General features: G+C 58.6%; 1 protein-coding gene across 1 annotated transcript; it reads right to left on the bottom strand.

The window, feature by feature from the left end:
- Positions 1–400: 400 nt before the first annotated feature.
- Positions 401–18,248, bottom strand: TMEM63B (transmembrane protein 63B). The gene is made up of 23 exons (XM_079779743.1): positions 17,395–18,248; positions 17,039–17,118; positions 16,768–16,806; positions 15,786–15,876; positions 14,338–14,375; positions 13,289–13,431; positions 13,143–13,194; positions 12,557–12,665; positions 11,893–11,963; positions 8,641–8,721; positions 7,975–8,098; positions 7,224–7,357; positions 6,981–7,118; positions 6,693–6,846; positions 5,694–5,800; positions 5,371–5,457; positions 5,118–5,183; positions 3,771–3,933; positions 3,150–3,255; positions 2,029–2,196; positions 1,679–1,794; positions 1,424–1,504; positions 401–1,180 (listed from the first exon to the last, which is right to left on the bottom strand). The coding sequence occupies exons 1-23, from the start codon at positions 17,551–17,553 to the stop codon at positions 989–991; spliced, it is 2,499 nt and encodes an 832-aa protein (XP_079635869.1). The 5' UTR covers positions 17,554–18,248; the 3' UTR covers positions 401–988.
- Positions 18,249–21,187: the final 2,939 nt, after the last annotated feature.

Consider the following 21,187-nt stretch of genomic DNA (forward strand, 5'->3'; position numbering starts at 1 on the left):
CAACTTTCTTGGGACCTTCCTCCTCCAGGAAGCCTTCCCAGACCAGCCTGGCACGTGTGGCCTCTCATGGCCTTTCCACCCTGCATCTCTATTCTACTGGCACGGTTCTCGGGGACTCAGAATGTTGGCCTGTGTCCCTGTCCCTCAGTCTGAGTGGTCCCACAAGTTCCTCAGGGCAAGGGATGGAGGCAGAGGGGGCAGATGCAAGGGGAGGGGGGGCAATGTTAGCACAGCAGGCCCCTCCCCCGAGGCCCCCAGAAGTCTCTGCACAGGAAGTCTACTCAGGGTCATGTGGGGACTCCAAACAGATCCTCCAGGCTCACAGGAGGGTGGCTGGACCCCAGCCATGTGTCCAGGGCAGCAGCACAAATAGGACACCTGTCTCGGAGCTTTTCTTTCCATTTTTATTTTAAAGGAAAAAAAAAAAAAAAAAACAGTGCAAAAACCCATTTTCCAGTGTCAGCCATGCCATCCCCCACCCCAGGTCACCCCCCTGGTTCAGGCCTGACTCTTCCTCCCACTCAGCACCCCTCCCCTCTCATGCAACCCTCAGGGGCTGAGGCTCCACTTCCCTGGAGTGCCAGATCCCAGGGGGGGTTGGGGGGGGGAGGACAGAACTGGGGGCTGCCCTGATCTGCCTGCACACCCCCCTCGTCTCCAGCCATGGCACCAGGTACCCATCTTGGCTCTCATTAACCCTTTTCTGACCACACTACTAGCCTGGGGCGGGGGGCACTGATCTGGGGGAACTGTGTCCACACCCCTCTGCCCCGGGGCCAGCTCGGGGCTCTCCTCACTGAGGTTAGAGGCTCTCTCTCCCCTCTGTGGTGGGGGAGAGCAGCAAAACCCCCAGGTTTAAATACCTTAATGAAAGCAGGGATTGGGGAGGAAGGGGCTTTAGATCTAATAAATTATTAGCGTTTTTTTTAGTGTCCATGAGGGGTGGATGGGTGGGGCAGGGCGTGGCCTCCAGGGCCCCCCCCTCCCCTTACTGGTGAATCTCATTCTCTATGAGGCTGTCCTCGCAAGACTGGAAGTCTGTGTCCGTGAGCCCATCGGGTGGCATCAGTAGCTCCTCATCCTGGGACGAGGTTGACGGGGGCTCGTCCCCCGAGCTTCCAGGACCCCCATCCCCATCCCCGTCCGCCTCTGAGTCCTGCAGCACCTGAGCGATGTATTTCTGAAGGGGGAAAGGAGTGAGGCGTGAGGGTGGACAGCTGCCCCTTGTGGGGAGGGGTGACGGACGGGGAGTCGCGGGGCCTGCAGGGGAAGGGGCAGTACCCTGTGCCCAGGGGAGGCGGGCAGCCCCCCCGTGAAGCAGGTCTCTCCTGCCCCTCTCCCCTTTCTGGAGGATACGGGGACAGCCAGCTCTGGGCTGTCTCCGAGGCCCCTCCCCACCTTGGCCACGGAGTGGAGCACTCACCGCAGATTTGGGGACAGCGGCAACAGTGGGGGGACGGCCATTGATTCTGGAGTCCGCGGTGTCTGTCTCTGTGTGCTCAATCTTGAGGGCCCAGGATGAGTCAGGGATTGGGGGGGGGGGTGTCCTTCCCCTCAGCCACCATCACGACCCCACACCCTTTCGGCACCCGTTGCCCCTGCCCTCAGCTCCCAACCACCCCCCTGCACACCCTGGAGCCTCTGCCCTCAGCCGCCCCCCGACCCCCTCGCCCCACACCTTGTAGTTGTGGGCACTGAGGTATTTGAAGTGTCCGAAGCAGACGTGGCAGAGACAGATGACAATGGTGATGACCAGGACCACGAATGTGAACATGGACGTGGGGGCTAGGAACCCTGTTATTGGGGGGCGGTGGGGAGACAAAGAATGGGCTGCTACCTCTCCTCTGGGCCCCCCCTCCCAGGGGCTCCCCCTCCATTTTGCTACCTTCTGAATGCAGCCCCGCACTCCCACGTGCTGCCGCCTCTCCCTGGCCTCTGTGCCCCTCCCCCACCACGGACCTTCCTGGGGCCTGGACTCCGGAGGGAGCCCCCGCCGCCCCACCCCGGCCCCGCGGGGAGGGCCCTCACCCGTGCGCATGGTGGAGAAGAAGAGCAGCCAGAAGAGGCAGAGGATGGGCGCAGCCACCACCTGGTTCACGGCCCCCGAGTGGATCTTCTTGTCCAGCTTGGCCGGCAGGTAGGCGTAGTAGAGGTTGTACCTGTCTACCAGGTGCTTCAGCAGCATGTACATGAGCCCTGGGGGAAGCCACGTGGGCCCTGACCTCGGACCCGGCGCTGCCAGACCTCTGTGCGTCCGTCACAGGTTGTCCCGGTCCTTCCGGGGTCCCTGAAGGGCTGGCCTCCCTCCTCCTGCCTCGGCCCCACACAGGCGCATGCCCCCAGCCCCCAGCAGGCCCAGACTCAGCTTCCTCTGTTCCCATCCCTCGTTCTGCAGCCCCCCACTAGCCACTCTACTATGAGAAACCCATTCGTTTGGGTCAACAAGCATCCTGTTAAGATCCACACTGTTTTTTCCTGCTGCTGTTCCTAAACAGACGCGTATACACTAGGAGGCACGTTCTATTTTCCCGGAGACTGAGGGAATGGGAGCTTTTGGATGAGGACAAGGAGGTTAGTTTGGGAGTTTGGAGCCTTCAATAACCAGGGAGGGTGGTTAACGGGTTAGGATGTTTTCGGGGGAAAGTAGAGGCCACTCGTGAGGGCAATAGTTGAAGAGAAACTTTGCTAAATTTCAGAAAGAAGAGGGACTCGCCTAAGTCACGCAGCTCAGCCAGGAGCTGTGAGGACCCAGCCCACCCTGCACGCAGGACTTTCCTGAGTCTACAGGGCTGTGTACAAGTGTGCCCATGGCCGTGTGGACGTGTGCGGATACCTCAGTGGGTATGTGACGTGTGTCCCAGTATATCCAGTTGAGTGAAAGCCTTGGTGTGGGCGAGGATGGTCATGTTGGGGTGACTGTGCCCAGGGGTCCAGCACACCAGGTGGGTCCCGCCTGAGCTGAGCTGGCTTTTCCCCTCCTCCCCCCAGGCCGGGTCCCAGACTGAGCCAGGAACCGGGTGGGAGGCCGGAGGGGCCGGTCTCCCAGCCAGGGCCCTGTCCACTCGGGGCGGCCTGCCTTACTAGAGTGGAGAGCGTGAGGTCCTGGGTCCCCCCGAGCAGGGCCCAGGTCCCGGCGCGGCGGTGCCTACCGAAGGGCACGATGATGGGGCAGGTGATACTGTAGGTCATGACCACCGTGAAGACGCACATCATCCAGGCGTAGGCTGCGCCAAACTGGAACTCGTAGGCCTGATGCTGGGGGGGAGATGGGCGGGAGGTGGCTCAGGGTGGGGAGGGACAGCCTGGAGGGGCACAGGGCAGGTGGGAGGGGAGGGGCCAGGAGAGGCAGTGGGGGAAAGGAACCCATTTCCAGGGAAGGGCGGGGCTAGCAGATGAAGAGAGGAGCTGTGGCCGAGAAGGAGGCCAGGGTGGAGAGCGACAGGGCATAGGCAGGGAGCCTTGAAGGGAGCAGGGACTGGCAGGGGGTGCACTTGGGAATGGGGTGCTCAGAGTCCTCCTGTGGGGTTAGGACCAGGGGCCCTAGGTGTAGGGGCCTGGATCTCCCCCAGCTCCCACCACAGAGCACTAGACCCTCAGAACTGGCCAGGGCCTTCAGGGTTATCTATGTCGACCCATCACTGTACATACGGGAAAACAGATGGGAAGGGGGCTGTCCCAGCACCCAGAAGCCCCACACCCTAGCACTGCCGCTGTTTCTGGTCGGGCCCACCAGGGGGCGCTGTGCAGGCCGCTGCGCCGGGCGGCCGTACCCGCTTCACGTTGCGCCTCTCGGCGGCCGAGCGCGCCAGGCAGAGCCGGATCATGTACATGAGCAGGCCTGGGATGCGCAGCAGGTCCATGGCGTTGCCGATAAAGGCTGAGGCAATGACGTAGTTCACGAAGAAAGCGCCGTTGTCGGGCAGGAACACGCACCTACGGGCACCGGGTGCTCCAGCACTGAACCCTCGGGGGGCCTGGGGGCCTCCTGCCCACTGCCGGCTGACAGCACCACACCTTCCCCCCAGCTGCCTTGTGCGCACCAGGTGTCCCAGCTCAGCCCTCAAGCGCCGGGGTGGCCCAGTCCCCCCAGAGTGGGAGCCCCATAGACAGACGCCAGGGTGTCAGCAGCCACCTCGGACACCTCCATGTGTGTGGACACCACGGAGAGGGTGCGCCCACAGGCACCCTGCGAACTTGTGCCCCATAAAGCCCCATGGAGAGAGTGCTTGAGACCCCTAAGGCCACCAGTATTCAGGGCATGGCTCCCGAGATCTCCATAGACAAGCCCTGAGACCCCCCCCACCCCCCCTCAAAGATCCCTGAGAGTGTGCCCAGGAACACCCAGAAGGCTCCCCTCTGTAGGCCTTAACCCAAAGTTACCCCCCGGGGGATGAGCCTCAGTCTCCCCTAGAACACAAGCTCAGAGATCCTCCCTAGAGATGTTCAGAGGGAAGAGCCCAGGACGCTCATGATGCCCCAAGTGTGAGCCCAAGATTCCCACAGATGGCCCAGAGCAAGACCCCGAGAGCTGCACCCACGGTACAGCCCTGGCACACACCCCAAGACACCTCCCAGGGACTCCCAGAGCAGGTGCCCAGAGAACGCCAGTCACACCTCTGAACAGGAGCCTGAGACGTGAGAGGTGTTCCCAGAACGTGTGCCCCGTCAGTACCCCAAAGCATGAGCCCGAGAGTCCCCCACAGATACTCAAAAGTGTGGGCTCCAGAGACCCTCAAGGATACTCTAGGGACCCCCGAGATCCCACCACACATACCTCTCCAAACCTCCCAAGGGACACTCTAGAGTCCCAGAGTTCACCCCAGAATATAAACCCAGAGCCCTCAAATCTCCCCCCCCACCCCCCGCAGTGGGGGCCTTAAATACACGTTGAGGGTGACCTTGGAGTGAGCCCCAACACAACCCCAGGGACAACTCCCAGGCATACACCTGAGACACGTGAGTCCTTTGGGATCATCCTGGCAGCCTGTGATGTAAGCCCCTCTTCCTCCCAGCCGCAGGGGTAGGGAGCTTCCCTGTACCCTCCCCGGGGAAGGAGGGGTCTCCCAGGCATTCCCATCCTCCATCCAGTCTTCTTCCCTGGGGCCCCGGTCACTCACTCAAACCGAATAGCTGCCTCAGCCAAGAATTTCTTGTCAAAGAGCCAGCGGAAGAAGAGGTCCAGGCTGGAGAGGAGGAGAGGTGTGGTGCAGGGGCTGGAGCAGGGATGGGGAGTCCCAGCCAGGAGCCTCTGAGGATGCCCCTAGACACGGGGTCCCTCGCTTGGGAGGGGAGGTGGGAGCCTGAACTGCTCCCTCTCCCCATCCTGCGATCCCCCCCACCCCAGCTCCCGTCCCTTCCTTGCAGACCCACCTGCTCAGTCCCAGCGAGGGCAGGAGCAGCACCATGAAGATGAGGAAGGTGTAGCACTTGTGCATGGTGGTCCTGTTCTCCCCGGAGCTGAGGCAGGGGGCAGAGGGCAGAGGTCAGGCGGTCCAGTCCCCATGCTGCTCCCCCAGCCAATACAGTGTCCCAGGAGGGTCCCCTGGGAAGAGGGGGGCTTCCCAAGGTGAGGATGCTGGCACCATCCCTTCCCTGCCCGCTTTGGGACCCCGGGGGCAGGCAGCCTACATGGCAAAGGGCTGTCCAATGGCCCGGGTGTGCCTCTAGGGGTCATGTACGTGGAGGTGTCTCACCGTGTCCAGTGGGCTTCAAAGAAGGCAGAGTAGTAGACGATGGTGGGGAGCAGGGCGGAGAAGCACCACAGCAGCAGGGTGGGGAAGAACTGGGTGATGATGGGGTTCTGCAGCGGTACATGGTGGGTGAGGGGATGACTCAGGCGAGGGAAGTCTAGTGGGTCCAGCTTGCTTTGCTTACCTGCCCGCTCCCCCACTGAGCCCTGGGCCCCACATCAGAAGTCCAGAACATGTGGAGGCCAAGGGTTGAGGGTTGGGGCCAGGGCCAGATGCACAACCCCAGGGTGAAATATATTAGTATTTGCTGAGTACATACTATGTGCCAAGCACTGATCATGTACTTTACGTGTATTCCTTATACACTATTACTCCGTTTTAGCGATGAACAGACTGAGGCAAAACCCCCACACGATTCAATAGCTTACCCAGCTCGTAAGCAGTGGGGTGGGGATTTGAACCCAGGTAGTCTGGGTCTTATCTACTGTGCGTTATCACTCAGAGATTTTCAAACTATCCTCCTTTGAATGATGTGGCAGGAGGGGTGAGGGGAGACCAGGTGGAGTGTCCCCCACTCTATTGTCATCTGAGGAGCCTTGATTTTCCACATTGGGCTTCATGTAAGATTCCTTCTGATAAAAGCTCCAAGTCTGGAAGCCAACGACCTAGTCTGAACCTCCTATTCTACTGTTGGGGAGAACGAGGGACGAGGGGTGGGACTGATCCAAGGTCACATGGTCAGTTAGGACTGGGCCTGGGCTCTCTTTCTCCCTTGGGTGTCTCTCTGTGTGTGCACATGCCAGGAGGGCTCCCCTGGGGGGAGGTGGCGAGGAATCCAGGGGAAGCACACAGTGGGATCTGCAGCCCACGGTCACATGGGAACTGCTTGGTGGGGTGGGGCTGGGCAGGAGGCATCCTGGTCCCCGCCCCTTCCCAGGAGGGATTCAGAGCCTGATTTCTGTGTAGAGACACACAGTGGAGGGGTGGGGTACGTGGCCTCACGTTGAGGTACTCCACGGGCTTGGTGACGTTGAACTTGTCCATGGTGGTGATGATGATGGCCGGGGTGGTGAGGAAGAAGAGGAGGATGAAGAGGATGACATTGATGACCAGGCAGCGCAGCCACCAGATGAAGCCGCGGATGGAGAGGTGCTCCCTGGGAAGGAAGGGGAGGCGGTCACTCCAGGGACCGGATGCCTGGTTGGTCCCCAGGGACACCTAGGACCTCCCTCCCCTCCCCTCTGCCCACTGGAGCCCCCCCAGGTCCCAGGAAGCCTGCCCTTTGCTCACCAATAGATGTTCTGGGGGTCAGGGGCGTAGGTCACAGTCCAGTTGGAGATGTGCAAGGACTCGCTGCAGGACGAGGAGCGTGGCTCCCCGCGGCAGGTGCAGCCCTGGCATTTACACACGTTGAAATCCTTCAGGATACTGTGGGGAGGGACACCAGTTACCGGGGCACCAGCCGACGGGGACCCCACTGCCGACAGCTGAGGAGCCCAGGGCTGGGGGAGGGCAGGCTGGGAGGAGGCTCACATGGCGGTGATGGTCTCGTTGTGGAAGGTGACGAAGGCCATGCCGAGAGGCTTCTCGTTCACCTTCTCCCTCTCCCGCTGGTAGTCCTCCTTCAGCTTCTGCTCCAGCTTCGTGTAGTACTCGATGGCCTCCACCTGCCAGGGAGGGTGAGGCAGATCTGGGCAGAGAGCTGGGCTGGCGCCCGCAGCACCCACCAGCACTGACCAATAGCTTCCTACAGGCCAGGCACTGCTTTGAGCTCTGTCTGTCTCTCACGGTCCTATGAGGTAGGCACAATTAGCCCCATCTTACAGATGGGGAAACTAAGGCACAGAGCAGTCAAGAAACTTGCCTAAAAGCCCCTGAGCCAGTAAATACAGCACAACACTGTCCTCTTGGCTCACCTCCTCTGATTCAGGGCTTGAACATTTGGTCACTGTAGGGACAGGGGACAACCCAACCGTGGGGATGGGGCTGCAAGGACTATAGGAACAGGCGGAGGGCCGCGGAGAGAGGGGCTGCGCCCTGCCGTGGCCTGGCTCCAGCCCGGCCCTAGCCTCCTCTGGGAGTCTGTTTACCTTTGGGTGTTATGTGCAGGGCCTGCTTATGTGTGTGTTCCCAGGGTTGTGGGACATGCATCACAGGGAGCATCCATCTCTGCTGTGACCTGTCCCCCCAGGACCTGCCAACTCCTCCCCGTGCCACCTGCAGCTCTGGGGCCCTGAGGTCTGCGCCCAGGCCAGGCAGGCCCCTTGGCCAGCCCACCTCATACCTGCTCACAGCCTCGCACCACGCAGCAGCAGAGGTGGCCGCAGGGCTTGGGGTTGATCATGGTGGGGACGTTATCTTTGCTCTGGAGGTTTGTGAAGTACAGCTTTCCCCGCTCAGCCTTCTTCCTGTGGACCCAAGTGCCCAGTCACAGCCTGCCTGGCTGGGGCCGAGGTGGGGGCTGGGGCAGGGGCTGGGGTGGGGGGTGGGGAATAGGGCTGGGGCAGGGCTGGGGCTGGGAGGACAGGGAGGGGGCCCAGCTCAGGGATCATCTAGTCCACTCCCCAAAGTCGGGGCTATCTTGCTATTGGGTTTGTGTAGGATGTATGGTTCAAACATGTCCCCCTCCCAGGGTCTGCCTACCCATCCCTTGAAGGCCAGACATTCTTCCTGTAGTCTGGCCTCAATTCCTGACATGGTAGTTAAAGGAGGGTCTGTCCTCAGAGGGGGTGGGGACGATGAGCCCTTTTCCTTTTGCAACCAGCTCTAACCTCTAGGCCTTGCTCTCTCCAGAGCTGAACTGATAAGTGCTCCAGGGACTGAATTAACATCAAATGCCCCGGGAAACACCTGGCAGGGGAGCCAGGCTCCTCGGTGGATCCAAGACACCCTCCTCAATGGGCAGCGGCCCCAGGTGTCACCTCCCCTCCTCCAGTCCCTGGCCCATTACCTCTCTGCATCGAGGAACATGAGGCGAGCCACGTTGTAACACGGGCGGGCTTCCAGAACCGTGCAGTTGGGGTAGGCCTCCCTGAAAGAGAGTCCACCATCATCTTCAGCGGGGACCCTGCCCACATGCCCCCAACTTTCATGCATGACCCCATCACCTTCAAGACCCCCGCCCTCCCAATTCAAGCAACCTCTTTCTTAGTCTACACACAAATGAGAGATGTCCGAGAATAAAACTTTGAAATTCCTCCTCATGCTGATCTGCGTTGGGGGAGTGTGCACAGAGGTGTGGGGTCTGTGTGAGCGAGGGTGGGCCGATGCCCCGGGACGTGAGTGCTTGGTGCTAGGGCAGCCACGACTGTGGTCTGATTCTTGTCCAAGGCTGTGAACTTTAAGTCGAGAGACTGTTTCTACTCATGGGTTGTTCCCTTTACCCTGTCCCCAGAATGTCTGGGTACAGTTCAACATTTAGCCTTGACCATGGACTGACCCCAACCAACCTACAGCCCAGGCTACAGAATGATCTCTGCCCCAAACCCAACCAGAGATTGATCCTGAACCCTGACCTAAGATTGACCTCTAACCCTGGACAGAGACTGACCCTTTACTCTGACCCAAACTGATCCGTAACCTAGACCCAAGAATGACCCTCTAACCCTGACCCTAGATTGACCCCAACCTTGACTTGAGACTGACCAGACTGTTCTTGGCTCTCAGTACCTGGTACCTGGCAGGACTCAAGGGGTACCTGCTGACTGGTCTTAATCCCTAATCTAGACTGAGCCCCATTAAACATTTGCATGAAGGACCACTAAGTGTTACAGATGCAGGAGACACGGTTCTGAAGCAACAAGATGGACCACACAAACACATGAGGGCTTGGAAACTGAAATCTGGGATGGGGTTCTTGAAAAGCACTTCCCAGACCTTTTCCCTGACAATGTTATTTTCAAACCATTTTAGGGTTCCTCTTTGGAAGGGCCTCACCCCTGTGGCAGGGCGAGCCCTCATTCTCACCAGACTAATCTCTAATCCCTTAATCCCCGCCACACAGGCTCCCTGATTTTGCACACAGGATATTCCCTAACTCTGCTGGGTCAGTCCTCCAATCCAGACAGACCCCAGGCCTGGACCACAAGCCCTGCCCAATACGGTCAACTGGCCCAGGGGCTCCCTGAGGACAGGCAGCCTGTGTATCACCACATACCCATGCCTGAGCCAACAGCTCGCACATAGGAGGTGCCCGATGAACATGTGCTGAAGCCTGGATCAATGAAATGGCTATGCCATAATATTCACCCCATGGACCCCCCAAACTCCAATTAGGACCACCTCTGCTTATAGGCTAACCACCAATTTTAATCAAAGGCTATTTCCTAAACAGAACCACAGCCTGACCCTTGAAACAGAGGACTTGGATCATGAGCTCCCCACAGATAGCCACCATGTCTGGTTCTTTGTCTTCCTGGTATGATGCACAGAGTAGGCGCACAACAAATGTGTGTGGAATGAATGGATGCTTGGCTGCGGGGTTCACTCCCTCACTGCATGCAGGTCTCCACTCCAATGTTCCCCTGTCAGAATCCCCCCCACTCATCCCATCCGCACACCCTTCCTGACTCCTTTACTCTGCCCCTCTTCCAGCTTTGGTTTTCTTCTTCCTTTTTAAATATATTTTTGTTGATTTCAGAAAGGAAGGGAGAGGGCGAGAGAGAGAGAAACATCAATGAGAGAGAATCGTCAATCCGCTGCCTCCTGCACTGGGGATTGAGCTCACAACCTGGGCATGTGCCCTGACTGGGAAATGAACTGTGACCTCCTGATTCATAGGTTGACACTCAACCACGGAGCCACGCCAGCCGGGCTGGTTTTCTTCTTAGCACCTTCTTGACAGTGTCTATTACTAGTTCACTTGCTTATTGTCCTCCTCAGCCCCCTAGAATGTAAGCAGGTGAAGGTGGGGACTTTTTCTTCTCTGTTTATTGTTATTTCCCCAGTTCCTACTTCAGTGAAGCCACAGGGCAGCTCAATAGATACTTGTTGTTAAAGGACTCATCAGTACAAGCCAACAGTTGATTCCAACTGGACGGTACCATTAAGATGTCACTTAATTCGAGCATACACTGTCCTTAATCCTGACCCAGATTGCCCCTAATGCTGATCATGGCTTGAATGCCAGGTAGGACCCCAACTCGTTCTCTCATACTGACCAAGTTTGATTTAATTTTGACTGCTATGAGGGCGGGCCTGTTTCTCATTTACTTATGCCTGGGGTATAGAAGGTGACTAATAAATGCCTATTGAATGAATGAGTGTTTATCTACCCATGCTGATCACAACACAGTCATTTCCCCATAACACAGAGGGACGGAACCTCACCCTGACCAGACTCACTCGCAATGCTGTCCTGACCCGGAACAGCGCCTGACCTCTGATCCCGGCCAACCGACAGGGAATCCAGACCTCACCAAATCCCGATCCTGACCACAGATAGCCCTGATTCAGACCATCAACGCCCCCTATCAACTCCTAATTCTGACCACAGACTGACCGCAGGCCACTCTTTGATCAGGCTCTGGACTGGCTCCTAAAGCTGACCTCCCTACTGTGAACCGCCGAGCGTTCGATGATCCTTTATTCACACTTACAGTCCCAAGGCCCACCACACTGACTGGTGCCTGAGCACCTGAGGAAGTGTGCGGAGTGGACAAATGAATGAGGCTAGGATCCCTGATCCTGCACACAGACCGCCTGGCACCTGGGGCTCCTGGAGGGGCATGTGCCCCTCCCTGCAGGACAGACTTCCAGAGCTGGAAAGAGCCTCGGAGAACACACGGCCAGGCGCTCCTAGGCTCCACGATGAAGCTCTCCCCGCCAGGCTACACACAAACTCCCAACTGTCACACGCAATTATGAAAAAGCTACACATTACGGACCCTCGGGCAACAGCCCACGATCCAGCTCATGTCAGAAAACGGCGGGGGATGGAGGGGTCGGGGTGGTTGTGTGGCACACACTGGACTCCCTTCTCAAGTATTTCAAGTATTTCTCTTGTGTTCCGAGAGGTGCCTATCACCCAGCCCAAGTGTTAGGCCTCCCTAGAGCCAGAGAATTCTTTAGTCTAACCCCCACCCTCCTGCGGCCCAGACCTCGGAGGGAGAGGAGTGGGAGGCGCGTGAGGAGGGTCTTGGGAGTTGAAAGGCAAAGAAGGGTGTGCAGGGCCTGGGGCTGGGGTAGGAGTGTGGCTACTCACTCAAAATGCTTCTTGATCTTTTCTGACTCTGCATATTTGGAGATTCCATTGATGAAGAGAGTCCGCTTCACCTGGCGTGAGAGGCAGGTGAGAGGGACCGAAGATGCAGGGAGGGGTGGGGAATCGGAGAGCAGAGAGGAGCAGACAGAGGTGGGAGGGGCCTTGGTGAATTTCTAGTAGAAATCACGCAGTGAGCCTAATGAAAGAGCCTTCTGGCCCCTGCTCCACGGGGGCTTGCGGGCGAGGAGATGGGGTGGCGGTCTCGGATCCCCAGGCCGTGAAGACCCAGAGCAATGGCTGGCATGGGGTGTGGGCGTTTGCTACTAGTTCAGGGAATCAGGGTAGAAGGGGAGGGGATTTGAGAACCATGGCATTTCCTGAGCGCCAGGCACAGCACGCGTGCTTTCCACGCATCCCTCACCTCACCTCACCTTCCCAGCGCCCTCAGGAGGCACTGCTGTTACTTCATTCGTCAGAAGAGGAAACCAAGGAGGTAACAACTAACGTACAGGGTGGGGGCTCCTGAGCTGCTGGGCCAGGAGTCCAACCGAGCTGGCCTGACTCTGGGGCTGATGCACCTCAAGCTGAGGCCAGAGAGGCCTGGGGAGTGGGGGAGGGGGAGGGGAAGAGGCGGCACGGGTGGTCCCGGCTCTGCCCCACTCACCAGGTCATCCTCCTTGTAGCGCATCTTGGACGTGTGTCTGCGCATGCTATAGACAGTGAGCAGCAGGTACAGGAAGGCGAAGGAGGTGTGCAGCCAGAGCAGGTGGTTCCTGGCAGAGCAGAGGGCACAGGAGCCACAGCGGCTAGAAACCCACTCAGACAGCCCCGACCTCTCGGTGGTCATCAAACCCCGGGACAGGGCCCCTCTACTGCCACGTCTTCTGGAACTGATACCCCACAGAGCGGGCCCTCACTCCACATCCTCTAGACTCCAAGACTGACCCATTCCAACGGAAATGTCCCAGAGGTCACCTCTCCGTGCTTTACCCCCTGGCTACACTGCCCTCCCCCCACCCCAGGTGGCCTTGCCGGCCTGGCCTGAGGTTGCATCCCCCTCTCTGTATCTGGTCCTTCCTGGCGACCCACAGCAGGTTCTACCTCTTCCGCTTCCAACCCCAGCCTCCCGGCCCCACAGCCTCAGCCTCAGCCTCAGCCACTGTCCCCCGACACTTCCTTTCCTTCCCTCCTTGTTAGGGCTCAACTCTGACACAGACCCCTGGCCTCACTGACCTGCTTCTCAAACTTACCCTGATTTCAGGTTGGCAATGGTGGTTCGCCCGAAGCTATAGGCATTGTTCTCTGGGGGGTAGGGAAGGGGAGAGGACGGTGGGGGGTCAGGGCCTGTGGCCTCCGGCCCCTCCTCTCCGCCCCACCCATCCTGGCCCTCACGGACCCAGCAGGTCCCCTGAGAAGTTGACAGGCAGCACGATGCCCACGGAGAGGACACCCACGACGACCAGCAGCCCGATGATGTGCCTCTGGAAGGACAGGTAGTGCACGGCGTCGCCCCCACACTTGTCCCGGATCTCATCATCCCTGAGGTGCGGGGAACAGAGGCGTCAGGTGAGGACCAGGCCACCAGGGGACCCACGTGCCTGCTCTTGCCCACCCCACCCCACCCCCACCCCCAGCCCCTGCCAATCTGGCAGCAGTGTGGGGCTGAAATGGGGTCTGAGTCTCCTATTTTCTGGGAAGGGAGGGAGGAGGAGCGGGAAGGGAAAGGGGAAAAGAAGGATGAAGGGAGAAGGGGAGGAAAAGGGAGAAGGAGAGGAATAACTGAGGGAACAGGAAGGAAGTTAGGAAGGAAGAGGAGGGAGAGAGGAGTAAAAGGAGAAGAAAGACTGCAGAGAGAAATGAAGGATGGAGAAAGGGAAAGGAGAAGAGAAGATGGGAAAAGGGGGGTTGAGGCCAAAGGAGGAGAACGGTGACAGGAAGCAGCAGACGCAGGAGGCTGGAGGGGGGTTCGGGAAGCAGGTCCCTTATGGGTGCTGGTGCAGGCAGTACATGGCACACTCGGGGAGGGGCGGGGGCTGCGGGTGGTGGCGGTGCTGACCTGTGCGGCTTCCTGCCTCTCTCAGCGCTCACTGCCTGCCTGCCGCACTCGCGATCTCCTGCCTTCTGCTGGAGACTGGCTCCTGCCTGCTGCTGGCTGGCTGCTCCCAGCCTGCCTGCCGCTCCCACCCACAGGGGCAGGGAGAGCTGTGGGCGGCGTGGGCCTCCCAGGCAGGGGGCACAGGAGACCATGGGTGGTCAGTGAGGCTAGCTCAGAGCTCAGCCGAAGCCAAGGCCCCGGGGCCAGGCTCCTGGAGGAGGGACGAGGGTGCTGGGCTGGCTAGGAGCGCTAAGGCCCTCAACGCTGCTGGCCTCTGGATTTTGTGGGGAGATGACAAGTTCTGAAGTCTTTCTGTTTCTTTCTTTAGAGCCTGAAGACCATTCACTTACTTTATCCTGAAGATGGCTGTCAGCCAGGAACAGAAACCCTGGGGGGACAGAGGGCCATCAGCGGCAGCCCCGGCCCCCACCGCCCTAAACCTCCCCCCCTCAGGTCCCGCTCACCCTGGCGCAGCTTCCACACACCCACCTCTCCCCCTCCAAGAAACTGGCTCACCCCGGGGAGGGAGAGAGGGAAGAGCCAGCCTTCAAGGAAGAATGGGACCAAGGGCAAAGAAAGGGATCATGCCCAGAGCTACGATCCCCACAAACACCCGACAGGGCGGCAGACTGGAGCAGGCCTGTGGCTGTGTGGCCAGGGTAGGGATGGGTGGGATTCGGGGGTCTAGGAAGAGCAGTGGGACCTCCAGACCTGTAGCTAATAAGGAGAGTTTGCAGCATGGCTGGCAAAAGCAGAGGGCTTTGCCACACTGCCTGGGACCTGGCCGCTTGTCTTCCAGCACACCTCAGAGGTCACTGAGCACCATCTCCCATCCACAAGTCCCAGACCCGCTTCCGGCAGAGCCCACACTCAGAGCCGGGGGACGCGGGGCAGGGCTGGGCAGGGAGAACCCTTCCCCACCTTCCGGCCAGGGAAAGGTCCAGGCTTCACACAGGTCGGGGGACAGAGCTAACCTCTGGCCAAAATGCAGGGCTGTGCCACCTGTTGCCAATGTCGCCGCGTCTGGGGACCATCGGGGCAGCCTCCCTCTGGCTGGCAGGTGACACCTTCGCTTAGCCACTTACCAGTATGCGTCCAATTCTGGAAGCTGGCGGGCTTCTTCTGCTACAGCTACCTCAGCAGCTGCTGCCCAGGGGCCCAGCCTAAGTGGGGTCTGGCCAGGGCCACCCTAGGGCCTGAAGATTCGGGTCTGACCAGGACACACCCTGGCAGAACGGTAGGGCCAGGCAGGGAACGCCAGGGTGTTGGGTCTGATGGGAAAGGGGGTCTGGGGACTGCTGGGAATCACCAAGGACAAGCCTTATCTTCAGGGCCCCCCCCCCCCCCCCCCCGCCCGCCACTCAGCTCCAATCCGCAAGCACGTCAACTGGCCCCGCCCACCCCGCCAGCCAGGGGCTGCCTGCCTGCCTGCCTGCAACCTCTGAGCAACACGGTGAGTTCTGTATGTTTTGTAAGCGGCATGGAAAGCTCATTATCACTTCTAAGACCATAACCAAGGAAAAAGGGGTCCTTAGAATTACGCAAGAGGCGGGCACAGGACTCTACAGGGGAACAAGTCTGAAACCACGAATTAGGCTGGTGCCAGCCTGGAGGCTGGCGTGGAGGACAGCGCCAGGAGTTCTGGTCTGGGTGGTTACCCTGTGGCTCTCACAGCACCACTGCCCTGGTGAGAAGGCCACGCTGCACAGGTCTGCCTGTTCACCGGGAGCTAGCGGCTGCTGGGCCCCCCTGCCCTGGAGCGCCAGGGGTAGCGAAGAAGTCCAGGGAGGGCACTCACATTGTCTCTTTGGTCAAAGTCGACGGAGCTGGAGACAGACGTGAGACGCTCATATCGGTCATGACTGTCCCCGTGCATAGCTGAGGCCACACTGGGGGTGAGGAGATGAGAGAGCCTGGTGAGTCTGAGCCCCTGGCGAGCAGGGGTGACGCGGGTGGGCTCCCCCTCCAGAGCTCCAGGCGTGAGACAAGGCACAGAAAGCGCAGTGGCCCAGCAGGAAGAAATGACTACCCTCTCCCCGCCTCCTCCCTTCAGCGGGGTCTGGGGAAAGACACAGGCCGCAGGGGGAAGGGAGGAGGGTGTCTTCATCATCGCCCCCTGGAGGCTGAAGTTAGCGTGTGAACCGGCCAGGCCCTGCAGTTCCGGAGCCGACAGGGCACAGGGCAATGGGAGGTGAAGGGCAGGATGGACTGGGAGAGGGTGGGGATAAGGGGGCGGAGGGGATGTCTCCCAGGTGGGTCCGGATCCACCCTCTTCCCTGACCCCAGCAGCTGCCGAAATTCCACCACCAGTCCTACAGACAGAGACCGAGACGTGACACAAAGGGCCAGACGGGGGGGGCTCCTTGGGCAGCTCCCCTCTCAGGCCTCCAGAAGAAGTGAGCAGAGAACCCTGGAACATGAAGAACTAGCTGTTAGGGAAGCCACAGGTGACACCCAATCTTGTCTCTGCCACCAACAGGGTGCGTGAACTTCCGGGAGGATGGCCTCTCCACTCCAGCCAACCAGGGCCGCGGAGGCTGGGTGCATGGCGAGGGGCTTCTCCCAGGCAGAGAGCCAGGGAGAGAGATGGGGGGGTAAGGCAGCGACAAGTTGGGGAGCCCCCTGCTCTACAAAGCACACCGCCTGCGTTAATCCGAAAATGAGCCTGCAGAAGAGAAAACTGCAAAGAGAAACCAGCAACTTGGCAGAAGAGAAGAGAAGCATGAGAGAAGAAAAGAGAAAGCTGGTTTAGTGGATGAGGGGGCTGGTGCCCCACATACTATTCCTGTTCCACTCGGTCCCTCTCCTGCCGCCGAAGCCTGGGGGCAGAGAACAGACAAAGTTAGGGGCAGGGGGAGGAAGGAGGGTCCCTGGAAAAGGCAAGGGACAAAGGCCCAACTGGGGGCCCTCATGCCCCCCTTGCCTGCTCTGGGACTGGGCCCTCTTTGTCCCCCCAACCAGGGGGGATGGCAGAGGGCTGCCCCTTTTCTAGAGGAGTGCGGAACAAGCTGTGTGTGCATGTGCAGAGGTGGGGAAGCCCCAAAGCTTTACCTGTCTGCATCGGTCACCAAGGCCAGCCGCCCATAGTCCCAGGCTACCTTCCGGAGGATGGAGAACAAGAACAGCAATGCCTGAGGGGAGAGGGGGCGGTTGGCAGGTGGAGAGGCCACTCACCCACTGGACTAGCCAGAAGAGCAGGGGCAGAGGGGCCAGCATCTTGTCTTAGAAGGGGGTGGCCCTGGCCTGGGAATGGTCAGAGGCTAGGCTTGGGCTGTGTGATGGGGATACCTCCTGCAGTGAAGCCTGGGGAGTCAGGGTCAGGTGGGAGAGTGGTTAGAGCTCCTGGTACTAGCAAGCTATGTACAGAGCGTGGGCGCCAAGGATGTGGGTGGCATGCGAGCACTCACAAGGAAGCACATGAAGTCGAGAGCCAGCACGGTGGGGACGCCCCCGAAGGGCAGGCCCTGCAGGACGGTGCTGCGGATGCGCGCGCTGTAGCAGTAGTCCTTGGGGTTGCTGTTGTTGAGGGCCGTGGTGCCCAGTGTGGCCAGCAGGAAGGGCAGCATGGCTGCTACTGCCGCATGGTCCCTCCTGGGCAGAGGGCAGAGCGGTCAGCGGGGCCCGGCCCCTATCCCTCTCAGAGCGCTGGCAAGGTGGGTGTGGGGAGGGGGAAAGCGAGGATAGGTCACCGGGCTCGCTGGGTGGGTGGAAGCTCTGGCCTCCAGAGATAAGGGCCTGGGAAGGGGAGGGTTGAGTCACATAAATTTACCTTCACTGGCTCTCGGGCTGTGACCCCACCCGGGTCTGGGGAACTTGGCCCAGATCTGGACTGGGGAGACTGGTTTTTCTAAGCTAGAAGTCGTCTGTGGGCCTCTAACACCTACCACCCACCGCCTCCACACACACTTGCAAATACTCTCCAAACACAGTCCTCTGTCTCCTTCTTTCCCTGTCTCAGGCAGGGGGCGGAGCTGAGCCTGAGAGGAGATGGGGAGGGGTCCTAGGCCCGAGGATCCAAGGCTAAAAGGTGGGGTCTCTAGGCCAAGGGAGGGTGGGTCAGGAACCAGCTACCGCACCCTGATCTTCTCTTTCTACCCCATTAGAAAAATGGCATGTTTTCATTTGCTTAGAATTTTCAAGTGTTAATCACCTTCCCAACATAACTGACTTCAAAATAAGATATTCACCTTCACAGCTGCCCGCTCTGTCCCCAGAGTAGGGGGTCTGAGAAGAGGGTCAGAGTGGGAAGGTGATTAAAAAGCAGGACTTCTGGACTTGCGTTACTTGCTAACCCAGTCACTGTTGCTTATTCTCATTCCTTTTCCCCTGCCCAGGCAGCAGCTACACCCTTCTCCACTAGACTTCTTCACCTCGCTCCAATTATTTCTGCACTGGAGTCACCAGAATGGTGTGGAGACTACAACTCCCAGCCCGCCCTGCTCCAGGGGCAGGAGCAGGGCAGGCTGGGAATGCCGTGCCTCCAGCGAGCTTTTCCATTGGCAAAGGAAGGGAGAGTGGGCGGGGGCCTCTTAGCCTGCCCGAACCCCTGGCTGCCGGGTACTGCCATCCAGTCCGGTTCCCTGCTACTGCAGGGCTGTGCAGCCCTGGATGGTCCGATGGTCCAGGTGGAGGGTGGGGAGAAGAGAAGGGACAGGCAGCCCAGATGCCTGGGTTCTGGAAGTGCCTGGGGACGGCCCTGCACAGCGCTGGGGAGGCTCCCAGGGAGAAGTGTGGCTGTGGCATCACTGCCCCACCCCCGTTTTACTGGAGGGCCCCTGGGGCCCCCTTCTGCTGACAACACTGAAGCTCTGCTTTGTGGGGGTGGGGAGGGGTGGTGTCTCCAGGGAAGAAAGGAAAGCAGACAAAGAGAACAACAAACCCAGAATTGGTGACTGCAACGCTGGGGTCAAGTGTCCCCACAGCCCCATGGGGTGACTCAGAGTTTTTCCTGCCCACCAATTCCTGCCCCCGCCCCCCGCCCCCAAACACTTAAACCACAGGGCAAGAGGCATGACTCTTAGATGGAGGGAGAAGCTGGGCTGTTTATGTGTTCCACTTGGACCCCGGGAGTCTCTGAAAGCCTGTTAGGAAGGCTAAGGGAGCACCTGCCGTGTGATATGCCTCCCTCTCCCTTTCCAGCCTGAGTTGCCTTAAGAACCCCCCTCCGCCCCCCCCCCCCCAATTTAGTAATTGTAGCAAGTGTCATTTAGAGTACCCACTGTTCCAAGAATACATATATGAATTCATTTAATCCTTGACAATCCTGAGTTAGAGGACATTGGCATTTTAAGATGAAGACATGGGGGCTCAAAAAGGTTAAGTAACTCCTGAAGTCACGCTACTAACAAAATGATGGGCCTGGGATTCAAGCCTAGTTCTTCTTTCCAAAGCTAGAACACTTTTCAGGGCACCACGATGCTTTCTGACGTGCCTAGCATAGGACTCTGCAGACCACGGAAACTCGGTACATGCTCATTAACTGTCCCCTGGCGAGAGAACACGGGAGCACTGTGGGTACGCATCTAGGTTTGTAAATGCATGTTGGTGTATTTATGTGTGGGGGTGGGGTGGGGGGAAGCTAGGTGACTGCATGGCAGCCCACAGAGATGAAGTGAGTGCTGGTCTCTAAGTGGGGTATGTATGTGGGTTTGTCTGGGAGCCTGGGTGTGTAAACACAAGGTGCCCAGAACTCTGGGGTACCAGGGGAGGTTAAAGGTAGGTATAGGTACCTGGGGTCTGTGGTAGTTGAGGGGCATGTACATTAGTCCCCCCTTTGACCCCCAACTCCAATGCACTCCAGAAATTAAGATAGTCCATTCCCACTCCTTGTCTGTTTCTCTCCCCAACTCCAAGGTTCCACCAGGTCAGAAGGTAATGGGTACAAACCCCTGGAGCACCCCCCCCACCCCCATCTTCTCCACCTGGAAAGATGTGGAATATTCTGGGAGCTTCTATATTAAGGGAACCAGGTAGGGTGCGTGAGGAGAGTCCAGGTAGATGCTTAGTAACTGAAATCACCATGTCCATCTGGGGACTTCCTTTTTACAGTCAAACACTCTGCTTGCCCCCCCCCCCCCCCAATTGCACTGATCTTCCCACCTAATCCATGAGGAAAGCAGGGCCGGCTCCATCAGATCACTATCCCCATATCCCCATTTTCAGGGACCCAGGGAGGAGAAGCCCCTCAAAGGAGGTCACAGGGCAGGTCGGGGGGCGCCAGGGCTGGTGGCTCTACTTGCTGACAGGTTACTCCACGCTCTTAATTGTGGGGGTGGGTTTGCTGGGCTGTTTCACCCAGGGCAGCTGTTCCCTCCCTGAGAGCAGCAGAGGGAAGAGAATGAGGCAGAATTTTTTTTTCTGGGGGGTGGGGGGGGGTAGGTAGTAGGGGAGCGGGGGCAGTTTCTCCATTCCATGGGGTTGCCAGAGCCAGCTGTATCCCGGAATTTCTCTAGTCTGATGCAGGCTTTTAGCTGGAAGTGTGTAGAGTGATGGAAGATTTTATTTATGGCTAACGGAAGGCTGTTATTTTACCATTAAGAAGAGTGTGCATGGCAGGGGTGGGTGAGTTAGAAGTTCCAAGTGTTTTCTTACAGAGTTACTTGGGAAGATTTAATTTAGGGCTTGGGATCATAGGAAGGTAGTGTGATCTACTGGGAGGAGATGAAAACGGAGGCTACTCTGCTACTATGTAACCTGGGCCTGAGTCTTCTAATCCGTAACAGAGTTAATATCCTCTCTCCGTTCCTACCAACTTCAGAGGGATAGGCAAAAATGTATCCACAAATGAGTAGGAAAAGAATGCATTTATCAAATACTTCTTTAACTCTTATTCTGTGCCAGGCACTGTTCTAAGCACTTTACAAATATTAACTCATTTACTCCACATCACAACTCTAGGAGGACAGTGAGGTACCGAGAGGGTACACATGCCCAATGTCACACAGCCAGTCTGTGGTAGGTCCGGATATGGACCGAGGCAGCCCAGTTGAAGTCTATGCTCTTAACCACTACACTCTGTTGCCTGGGCCAACAGAGGAGCCACTTCCACCAGGGAGCTGGGGGCTGCCAGCTCTCACTCTGGAAAACGCCACACCCTATTTTCTACCTGTTTGCCTTCCCTCTTGCTTGTAGCTCCCAACCCCCCCCCCCCCCCCCCCCCACACACACACACACTCAGGCCTTGGGTTTGTGATTTTAGGT

This window comes from Cnephaeus nilssonii (genome assembly GCF_951640355.1).
Source record: "Cnephaeus nilssonii genome assembly, chromosome: 9".
Lineage (NCBI taxonomy): Eukaryota > Metazoa > Chordata > Mammalia > Chiroptera > Vespertilionidae > Cnephaeus > Cnephaeus nilssonii.

Excerpts from the sequence above, each read along its gene's own strand:
- TMEM63B (XM_079779743.1), bottom strand. The coding sequence starts at position 17,553 with ATGCTGCCCTTCCTGCTGGCCACACTGGGCACCACGGCCCTCAACAAC. Across the intron at positions 7,358-7,974 it reads TGGTGCGAGGCTGTGAGCAG|GTGGAGGCCATCGAGTACTA; the intron begins GTATGAGGTGGG and ends CCTCCCTGGCAG. Across the intron at positions 7,119-7,223 it reads AACGAGACCATCACCGCCAT|TATCCTGAAGGATTTCAACG; the intron begins GTGAGCCTCCTC and ends CCCTCCCCACAG.